This window comes from Ictidomys tridecemlineatus, chromosome 15 (genome assembly GCF_052094955.1).
Source record: "Ictidomys tridecemlineatus isolate mIctTri1 chromosome 15, mIctTri1.hap1, whole genome shotgun sequence".
Classification (NCBI taxonomy): Eukaryota; Metazoa; Chordata; class Mammalia; order Rodentia; family Sciuridae; genus Ictidomys; species Ictidomys tridecemlineatus.
This window is the reverse complement of record NC_135491.1, coordinates 354,078-365,199: the sequence shown is the minus strand read 5'-3', so window position 1 is coordinate 365,199 and position 11,122 is coordinate 354,078. Positions and strand designations below refer to the sequence as shown.

At 41.7% G+C, this 11,122-nt stretch overlaps 1 protein-coding gene across 4 annotated transcripts; it reads right to left on the bottom strand.

Annotated features, from left to right (window-relative positions):
• Positions 1-11: 11 nt before the first annotated feature.
• On the bottom strand, positions 12-10,175 carry LOC101957317 (zinc finger protein 419). Of its 4 annotated transcripts, none has more exons than XM_040280099.2 (4): positions 10,020-10,175; positions 8,173-8,211; positions 7,305-7,431; positions 12-148 (listed from the first exon to the last, which is right to left on the bottom strand). In XM_040280099.2, the coding sequence occupies exons 1-4, from the start codon at positions 10,038-10,040 to the stop codon at positions 18-20; spliced, it is 318 nt and encodes a 105-aa protein (XP_040136033.2). In that variant the 5' UTR covers positions 10,041-10,175; the 3' UTR covers positions 12-17. The 4 variants fall into 4 exon arrangements, with proteins under 4 accessions (XP_040136033.2, XP_021576780.2, XP_077889125.1 ...); XM_021721105.3 differs by lacking the exon at positions 12-148 and adding an exon at positions 4,441-6,123; XM_078032999.1 differs by lacking the exon at positions 12-148 and adding an exon at positions 4,441-6,123 and having other exon boundaries at positions 9,842-10,163.
• Between the last annotated feature and the right edge of the window lie 947 nt (positions 10,176-11,122).

Genomic DNA, 11,122 nt, shown 5'->3' with positions numbered 1-11,122 from the left:
CCTTCTTTGCAGGGTGGTCATGGAGACAATGTGTTAGGGATAGGATGGAGCACGTTCGCCAGCAACATCAGAGCAGAGGGCTTCTGTGACCACGCACGACAAAGAAGATTGTGTGACAAGTCACACAAATAGGAAGATACTGAGGTTTCTGTAAGGGAATATGTACACACTAAATTTAATGGCTTCTACAAATTAAGGAAAGGGTTCATGTAAAAAACTAATAAAACTCATAATAGTCACTTTACATTTGAATTACAGAAGATAGATGACAAATATGGAAAGAAAAATGCATTTGAACTTTGGGCAGTAAGAAAACTGCATTGAAGTAAACTAGAACTTTTGATGAAAGTCACTTTTCAGTGTGGTTAACACTAAAAAGGTCAGTAAATAGTAAAAACTACCAGTGGGTGTGAAGACTGGAAAAAGTGTCCTGGAGAAGTGTGGCATTTGTTATGTCTCCACAAGATTCATATGTTGAAGTCATCACCCACAACGTGCCCTGTTGGGTGGTAGGGAATTTAAGGAAGAACTGAAGGTTAAATGAGGCCATGGGCATGAGCCCCAATTCAGTGACCGCTGGCTGCCCTTAATAGAAGAGATCCTGGGAATGTACCCACACAGAGGGAAGGCTGTGGGAGGACCCAGCAAGAAGGAGCCTCCTACTACACAAGGAGAGAGGCTTCAGGAGAAACCCTGTCTGTTGGCAGCTTGATCTTAGACATCCTACCTCTGCAGCTGAGAAAATAAAATTTTGCTATTTAAGGCTTCCTGTCTCTGGTTTTTTAATGGCAGCCCATACAAACTAAATGGCATTATATAGTAATCTAAAAATTTTCAGCCTTGTGCAAAACAAATTCTTTTCAACATTATATACTCCAGGTAGACGAGTGCATTTAAACTCACAGGCAGGTGTCTGTACAGTAGCAATACCTAACTGCCCAAAACTGGAAAGCAGACAAACAAAAGCCTCTGAAAGGAGAATGCAGAAAAGTATTCTCTTCAGGTATTTATGTCAGAATATTATACAGAACTGAAAAATAAAGAACTTAATAAACATGCATGTTGGGCAAGTGATTTAAGGCACGTAGTAATCATTATTATTTAGTTCCATTTATATGAGGTTTCCAAACAGACAAAACTGAACTACATAGATACATATTTAAAACATTGACGTTAAAACTATCAATAAAAACAAGGAAATGCTTACTTGGGGTATAAGAAAATAAATTTTGGTTTGGTAAATGAATTGACAAAGTACATGAGACTCCTAGGATGCTATGACATATGCACCTGAACAAGAGTTAAGCAGAGGCTAACTTTAGAAAGAGTTATTAAGCTAGCCAGGTAATTTTGTTTTCTGTATACAAGTTATTTATCAAAATTAAAGGGTAAATAAATAGGATTTATAAGAAAAGTTGGTCTGCTATCAAAATAAGAAAAAGATTTATAATAATTTAATAACTAAAAATATTATAAGAAATCTATTGCCAATATGTTGATCTCTTAAAATGAGTTGGAAAGTCCTCCTTCTGTTTTCTCAAATATGTATTATTATGCTGTTATTTGTGTTTACATTTTTAGAGAGAGAGAGAGAGGAGAATTTTTGAAATTTATTTATTTTTTTTAGTTTTCGGAGGATACAACATCCCTGTTTGTATGTGGTGCTGAGGATCGAACCCCGGCCGCACGCATGCCAGGCGAGCACACTACCGCTTGAGCCACATCCCCAGCCCATGCTGTTAGTTTTTTAAAAAAATGTTTAGTAGAATTCACCAGTGAAAAGTATTTAGGCCTTTAATTATTTTTGGGGGAAAATGTTTTCAATTAGTTTCTTACATATATATAGGCTATTCAAGTTTTTTTTGTTTTCTTAAGTTATTTTTTAAGAAATATGTACATTTCATATAAATTGGTAAAACTCTTGACACAAAATTACTTAATGTTAGTAATAATCGATTGTCTCAATCTTTCCTTCATCATTGTGTTCTATTCACCTCTGTCAGTCCTACTAGGTTATCACTTTAAAAATCTTTATAAAAACTGATTTAAGCACTTATAATTAATAATCTACTACACATTTAACATTTTTTATTTTAAGCCTCATGAGGTGGCAAATGCCTAGTAATCCCAGCTAGTCTGGAGGCCATGGCAGAAAGATCTTGAGTTTGAATTAAAAAAAAAAAAAAAAGTTCAAGGTACAATAAACATTGTTCACTCTAGTAAATGTGGAAAATACGGGTTAGAATAAAGGTTTTAAAAATCAACCAAAATCATATAACCAGTTGAAAATGCCATTAAATATTAAAACCATATATTTATGCTCATTACAATTACATTTACTGATTGTATAACATGATTTTTAAACTCATTTTTATATTAACATTTCTTGGTATGGTGTGGGACTTAAACCCAGGGGCACACACATGCTAGGCAAGTGTTCTTCCACTGAACCACACCTTCAGCCCCTAGATTATGAACATTTTACCATTATTAAAGTGTAATACTCCATTTTTATAGGTCTTTATTTTCCACTCACATTTTGAATATAAATGTGAAACTATATTAAAGTAGACAGAGGGTGAAGTTGGAGTCACATAAAGTGATGGTGTTATACTTCTGTAATCCCAGTGGCTCAGGAGGCTAAAGCAGGAGGATTACAAGTTTAAAACCAATCTCAGCAACTAAACAAGGCCCTAAACAACTAGTGAGACCCTATCTCAAAATGAAAAATAAAAAGGGCTGGGGATGTAACTCAGTGGTAAAGCACCTATGGGTTTAATACGTGGTACCAAAAACAAAACAAAATTCCCTCTGATGGCTTTAAGGAGACTCCTCTACTCATGAGTTGTAAATGTGGACACATTATTCCATAGTCAAGATGTTATTGTCTTTAAAGAAGGCCAGAGAAGCACTGGCACATCTAAGTTTATGCTTATGTTTAATCTAGGTTATAGCTCCCCATTCTTCATAGGTCATGAGAAAGTCCAGATCTCATTTTATAACCATGAAGAACTGAAATATGCCAATAATTAAAATGAGCAAGAAACAAATTTTAGAGACTTCAGAAAGGAATACAATTCTGTAATACTTTGATTTTATCCCAGTGAAATCTGTGTTGTGTTGTACTTATGACCCTCAGAACTGTTAGATAATGAGTTTGTGTTGCTTAAGTTATACTTTATAAGGACAGCAATAGAAAATACATAAATAACATTCTATTTACATTACTTTCTAATATGCAAAAATATGTCTAAGCTCATGTTGTACATTTCCTGCCCAATCCTGAAAATAACCTCTTCCCTAAGTGACGCAGTTTTAATTTAAAAATTATATTTCAGAGCTGGGGTTGTGGCTCAGTGATAGAGTGCTTGCCCAGCATGTGTGAGGCCTTGGGTTCAATCCTCAGCACCACATATAAATAAATAAAATAAAGGTATTGTGTCCATCTACAACTAAAAAAAATATTTAAAAATAATTAAATAAAAATTATATTTCAAGCTGGGCAAAATGGTGCATTCCTGTAATCCCAGCAGCTTGGATGGCTGGAGCAGGAGGATGAGACTTAAAAGCCAGCCTCTGCAAATGCGAGGCACTAAGCAACTCAGTGAAATCCTGTCTCTAAATAAAATACAAAATAGGGCTGGGAATGTGGATCAGTGGGCAAGTGCCCCTGAGTTCAATCCCCAGTACATATATATATATTTCAAACTAATAACTGGATATTAAATACGCCTATAATTACTGGAATGTAATTGCTTGCTAGGTTGTTTTAGAATAGAGGATATGTGCACATGTAAACATTTCTACATAAATTCTTCATCTGGACTTAAATGTACAAATATTTTACAAGAATGAATACTTAAAGGCAAAGATACAGTATAGTAAAAGAAAGAGAATGAAGTACCAGTACACAATAATGGAATGCATGGATAAATTTGACTTCATGAAAATTAAGCAATTCTGCCCTAGGAAAGATATTGTTAAATAAATACAAAAGCCAAAGATTTTGAGAAAATATAGGCAATACTTGCATCCAAAAATATTAATAAAATTTCAAAACAATCATAAAAACACAAGTAATTTTTAAACAGACAAAAAAATGAACAGACATTTCACTCAAGGTATATAGACGACACACATGAAAAAACGCAACACTGACCCATTAGGGGAGAAGAAATTAAAAACCAACAAAATACTACTGCATACCTACTAGTATGACTAAAATGAATAGTCCATGAATTAGAAAGTGTCAGGAAGGATATGAAGAACTGATAATGTGATATATTCTTGGAGGAGATGTGAAAACAAATAACCACTTGACAGGCTCTTAAAAACTTAAATATTTGGACTAACTTCTAACATGAGAGTGTGAAGAACAATACTGACATGTTCCCAGGAAACCTGATGAAATATAAAAGATACAATTGAGAGTCTTCTGAAAATGGTCCTCAAGGTATACATGAAATATTTATTTAGGAAAATCTAACATTCAGTATGAAGAGCAAGAGTCAGTCTTCCTTGAACCAAGACATTCTGTTCCTCCCTGCCTCCTTGCTTAGTTAGATGGAAACTCCACCTTGTGTAGTCAAGAGTACAAGTTCCTCTTCTCCCTAGAGCCTACAGGCAGAGGACCATATCTTGGGAGAAGCATGGTGGCAGCAATTTTCATCCTTCTCTCAGTGTGCATGTCTGGAATGAGTGATATTCAGTCCCTGGTACTTCTCTGTTAAGTCACTACTAAGGTCTTTCTCCAGTTTGAACTTCCTGGTGTGGAGTAAGTTTACACCACTGGCTTAAGACTTCCTCCACATTCACTGTGTTGATAAGATTTATTTGGGCTGTGATGTTTATGCCACTGAGTCAGAACAGACCTTTTCCACACTAACTGCATTCGTAATGCCTCTTAGTTTTGTGTCCTCTCCAGGGTTGTGAAAAGGTGGGAGGTGTGGATAAAGGTTTACCCACATTTGAAGCATCAAGACTGTTCTCTAATGTGAACTTTCTGGTGCTGAATGAGGTTGAAACGCTGGCTAAACGATTTCCCACAATCATTGCACTCATAAGGCATTTCTCCAGTGTGAATCCGCCGATGTTTAACAAGGCTGGAGCTGTGGCGAAAAAATTTCCCACATTCTCTACACTCATAAGGCTTTGCTCCAGTGTGAACTCTCTGATGTTTAATTAGGCTGGAATTTTCACTAAAGAATTTTCCACATTCATTGCACTTAAAAGGCTTTTCTCCAGTATGAACTTTTTGATGTTGCATGAGACTTGAGCTTTGGCTAAAAAACTTCCCACATTTACTGCACTCATAAGGTCTTTCCCCAGTATGAACTCGCCAGTGATTAATTAGACTGGACTTGTGGCTATAGAATTTCCCACATTCACTGCACTTATAAGGTCTTTCTCCAGTGTGAACTCTCTGATGCTTCATGAGGCTGGAGTTGAAACTGAAGAACTTCCCACATTCACCACATTCATAAGGCCTTACTCCAGTGTGGATTCTGTGATGCTGAACAAGTGTGGAATTATGCCTGAAAGCCTTTCCACATTCACTACATGTAAAAGGTTTTTCACCAGTGTGAACTCTGCGATGTTGAATGAGGTCAGCATTTCGGCTAAAGGATTTTCCACATTCACTGCACCCATAAGGTCTTTCTCCGGTGTGAACTATTTGGTGTATAAAAAGGTTAGATTTATGGCTGAATAGCTTTCCACATTCACTACATTCATAAGGCTTTTCTCCAGTGTGTAGTCTCTGGTGCTGAACAAGCAAATATTTCTGACCGAAAGCTTTCCCGCACTCACTGCATTGGTAGTGCCTTTTCCCAGAATTAACGGCCTCTGCAGTCCCAGTGCTCCTGGGAGGCTCCGCTTTACGGTGAGTCTTCTGGAGACTTGAGCTGAGTGTAAAATCATTCCCATCCTTCCTGCTTTGCAAAGGCTTCTCTGACAGGTGGATTCTGCAGCCCCTCAAAACCGAGACCCTGTCCTCTTCTCTTATTAAGGGTTTCTCTCCACAGCACAGCTTCTGCTGTTGTTGACGGTTTTCACTTTGCACTCCTTCTGTGGAAACACTCTGTTCAGAAGAAGGCGCCACAGTCTCTGCTCTATGCCAACAACCTGAAGGCAGAAAGATGCTGATGAAGAGCATGACTCTAGTGGGAGGAGCAGCACACTCACAAATGTGTGTCAGGTATCGCAGTAAAGAGTCCTGGTATTTCTGGGAGAATGAGGGGGCTAGGTCAGGCAGGAAGGAGTTCACTGTGAACTTCTGAGCCTGGCAAACTCACATGTTGGGGAGGTCTCCTGGGTATCAATGACATAGAATGGGGTACAGCACAGGTAGGATGCCTGCAAACAGCTTTCTGTGAGGCCTCAACTGCTGTAGATATGGAACACAGTCCATAGGGTATGTCCAAATCCCCCCAGACTGACTGCACTTGGAGAGTCTGTGTCCAAGGACTACTCAGATAAATGCTCACCTCACAACACATTCAGCAAAAGCCTTTGCTGGCAAATGCTACAGAAGAATGGGTAAAATATGAAAGAGAGGTGGGGGATAGCCCCGGGTCAAAAATAACTGAAATGTTAAGCAGGAAAATGTAGAAGATGGAAGTTACCCATGCCTTAGCCACCAAAATATCAGAAGCACTAAAAGAGTCTTGATATGACCCCATCCCTGAGTTCACATCTTCCTCAGCTCTACCCACCAAATACCCTTCAGCATAGCTGGAGTCATAACTCCCTGTGCAGGATTGGAGGGATCTCCTATGACTTCAGCTGAGTGATTTCACATGTCCTAGAAAATACAAGTCCTAAGGAAAAGACAGGACAGGTAAGTGACCAACGCTGGACCAGAGAACCCATTTCACAACTAACCACAGGAAAGAAAACTAATACAAAAAGAATCTTGGAGGAATGTCTTGCAAACAACCCAGGAGAGTTGTGACCACATCATGGCCTCAGTTCCTGGCACAGGCAGACCTCAGGTCAGTCAGCTAGAGGAAGAGGACAGAACCTGGGACACAGAACTGCCTGGATTTACACAGCATCACCAGGCCATTGAGAGGCCAACAGGGTGAGAGCCATTAGGCTGACTACAAGACTCCTGATCCTCAAGTCCTTCCCTGCATGGCTTTGGGACAGTTTGTGGAGAGAACGTGGTAATGTACCAGCCCAGACCTACTACCTACAATACCTACTCCAGATCACTGAAGAAAGCAGCAGTGTCCATGACCTAGGATACAGCTGCCTTTAGGAAAGCTCTGCGCAGGATGCTGTGATGGTGAGAAAGACCTTACCTAGAGAGATCACAAGTGTAAAGTTTTCCATCATCACTTCACGGTACAGGAGTCTCTGAGCATTATCAAGCAGTCTCCATTCCTCCCATGAGAAGTAGATAGCCACATCCTCAAAGGTCACATAACCCTGTCACATGGGAAGAATTGAGTTTATATGTAGCCTCCTTTCCTGGAACTCTCAGTATTCTCCACCAAATCCACTTCTACTTACTCTTTCCTTACCCCCTACCTCAAGGGAGATATCAGGCTCTGGAGCCTTGGATGCCCAGTCTCTCAAGTTTCCACTGACCACAGTCTTTGGCACAGGGCAATAAGAGACATGTGGATAGAGTCCATCTGATCTCTGGGCTAGATGTGCAGAGTCCTGTCCTTGTCCTGCCAAATAATTTACTGCAATCCTCCAGATCATGCTTCTCAAATATGGCCAGATTTGGGTCACTTGTCCCTTATGCCCTCAGTACAAGGACCTTAGGGCCATCCATATACACTCTCCAGACATGCGTATCACTCTTTACACTATACCTCCTTTACATCTTAGAATAGATGCCCAGCTCCTGCCTCCGAACATGCCACCCAACATAATGAAAAACTAGCTTTGCCTGAGCACTCCTAGAAAATTCTCAGCTCAAAGCATTTTCTAATATTGATCACTATAGTCTTAATAACTTCTGACTCTCATGCCAATGGTTTCCAGGAATGGGAACCTCTCCATATAATCCCTGATCTGGACTCAGGCCCTGATACCACATGACCACCTTTCAGGGAATGCAGAGAGAAGGTTAGAATAGAAGAGTCCCAGGACAGTACAGTCCCAGAAACCATAGAGGTGGGAACTGAAGAGGGTGAGACCTGGGGCACCTACACTTACCTCTTCATCATCTGTAAGTGATTCTACAGCCATAGGAACCTATGGAAAAGCAAGGATGTGAGAAGCAGGTAATAATACTGGCATCTCAAAGGACCTTTCAAGTTCCCTTACATATCCTGGAGTCAGGTGTGCCTAACCATCTACCATCTGGGGCCTAAGTCTTATGGTTTCTTACCAGCTAAGTGCCCTTGGACAACTATCCAACCTTCCTAAGCATCAATGTTGTCATCTGTAACATAGGAATAATAATGGTGCCCATCCAATAGGAGTATTGATTATTTGAATCAAACTCATTCATATGTGTCAAGTACTCTATTGTGCACATAATGCTACTATCAATAGTTTCAGTGCAAACAAACTGGTAGGTTTTGATAATGTAGAAGGTTTTGGTAATGTAGGATGTTTTTTAAATACACCTTTGAAATAAGAATTTGATATTTAAAACATTAATTAGGACATTAGTTGATTGTGTTTTTATTATTTGGGTTTTTGTTTTCACATTGGAGATTGAATCCAGGGGTGCTCTACCACTGAATTACATCCCCAGTCATTTTTTTTTTTTAATTTTTAGACAGGGTCTAAGTGATCAAGGATAGCCTTGAACTTGGGATCCTCCTGCCTCAGCCTCTGGAATAGCTGAGATCACAGATGTTTGCCACCATTCCCAGCAAGACACTTGATTTTAGTCAAATGCTGAACACCATATTAAATTTTCAACCAAGTATTAAGTGCTTACAGTCCATGCTGTTTTAACTGCCCCATGTGTAAGAATGAATTTTGATCAATTAGTGCTTAAATAAGTACTCATTTCATAAATTCAAAAAAGTCAATAAATATAGGACCTGAGCCTGAGGAAACCAAATGGGTAGGTTTGGCAACCTAGCTGCCTGTTATAAACCCTCTAGTAGGCAATTCTGCTGGGGGGGAGGTCCTTCCATTGGGGCAGGTGATCAACCCTTCTGCCCTTAAGGTAGGGGGAACTCAGGCACCAAAAGGGATACTCTATCAGCCCCACAAACCTTCCTCTTCTCCACAGGGAGTAGCCACTTAAGGCATGCTGAGCCTGGAGTGACAAATCTATACTGTCCAACACTTTGTTCTCCATTTCAGTCCTGACTCCTGATACTGTATACTTCCACTCTTACAGACGCCAACCAGAACCACTTCAGACCACAGGACTCTACCCCTAAAAAGGCAGCCCTACCCACCAGGCCTATCTCTGTCCTCCCTCATCTCAGGGACCGTCTGAAATAAAAACGTAAGATTTCCTCTCCTGAATATAAGCTCCAGGCCCGGCTCTGGTTCAGGCCTCCACTGAACACCTCTTAGTCCCTCTCCAGAACTCCAGTTGTGAAGGAGCAAGCTGCCCAGGTGATGCTCCCATCCCGGTTCTGGGACATCTCGGGACCATCGTGTCCAAAGCCTAAGTCCTCATCTCCCTGAAACCTGCTCCCTGCAAAAACTCTCCCATGTCCATGTGCCAGTTATTCAGGAAACAAAGAAAAATATATACAAACAAACAGAAAGCTGAGATGGCCCTTCCCCCACTTTCTTTCAGACCCCTGACACACACGAGGGAATCCCCCAGGACTCTGATCGCTGCTCCCCTGCCCACGGCCAGCCCTGGGCCAGGTCCCTCCAGCACCCGCCATCTGCCCACCGAACGTACCTACCGCTCGCCTCCTCCGCACCCCATCGGCCCGCAGCGGCCTCTTCCCCCGGGCGTCCCTGTCTGCTCACAACCCTCCGCGGGGACTCATTCCCTCGCGCTGTGGCCCGCACTCCCAGAGGCCGGCCGCCCGCCCTCCGCACGCGGAGCCGACCCGGGCCCAGCACGCGCAGCTCACCCGCGCCGCGGCCGCCGCCATCCGACTCCCTCCGGGCGGGCGCGCTCACGGCGGCGTCGCCGTGCCCCAGGGCTCTGACAGGGGACAAAGACTTCCTCCTGTACGGTCCTCCCGCCCCCCGACACCTCAGCAGAGCCAGCGCTCCCCTGACCGACAGCGCGGACCCAGAGGAGCGAAAACAGTCGCCCCACAGACGCCGGAAGTACCGCTCCGGCGCCGGAAACGCCTGGCTCGGCGCAGAGCCTTCTGGGTAACGTAGTTCCACGGCGTTAAACTGGAAGGAGGCGGGTCTGGTGGCCGAGGAAGAAAAGGAGACCTCTGGATCAAGAACCAACAGACCGTCCCGACATTGTCCGTATTGCAGACGGGCTAGTTTCAGTTTCCCTGAAAAGCTGCTAGTTCAGTCTGTCTTTCTCAAGGACTTGAATAGGCTCTTCAGGACCAACATAGAACACCAATCATGTGCTCCCAAAGTTTGCAAGTTAAGGAGATGCTCAATATAAAGGCCGAGGGCGGTGAAGCAAGGCAGGATGTTTGAGATGAGAAAGGGCTCTGAAGTATGGATGCCGATGGCAAGAGGGCTGGGGATGCCAAGTCTTTATTCCTGCACTCCACACTGATCTGTGTGCTCTCTCCTATCAAGGACCAAACAGGTACTTGTTAAGTCAGGGCGACAAAACTCAAATCCGTAAGCCAACTTTTGTAGATAAATGACCGAATTACAAAACGTAGCCATAACAAAAATTCATACAGTACAATACTACTTATAGAAAACTCAGAATCTGGCAATTTTAAAAAAGCATATCACCTAGGGAAATCTGTGTAAAATTTAAAGACATCAACGGAATAACTATCAAACTGTCAGGCAACACAAGCTCTAGGGCATTTTCTGGGTATGTAACAGGAGCAAAGAAGAGGGGATGCCTAAGAAACTTATCATGGGTAGTTGTTGCACAGATATGTTTTTTAAATTTAAAAAAAATTTCCTATACCTTTAGGAACATTCCACTGAATATGTAACAGTTTCAAAACATTTGCCACAGGAATAGAAAAATGGATTCCTTCACAGACTTAAACAGATGCATATATGTGTGGAATTGCAA

Coding starts and splice junctions, on each gene's coding strand:
- LOC101957317 (XM_021721105.3), bottom strand. CDS start 10,040: ATGGCGGCGGCCGCGGCGCGG. Junction 8,212..10,019: donor TGGCGGCGGCCGCGGCGCGG/GTGAGCTGCGCG, acceptor GCTTTTCCATAG/GTTCCTATGGCTGTAGAATC. Junction 6,124..7,304: donor TACACTTGTGATCTCTCTAG/GTAAGGTCTTTC, acceptor TTCTGCCTTCAG/GTTGTTGGCATAGAGCAGAG.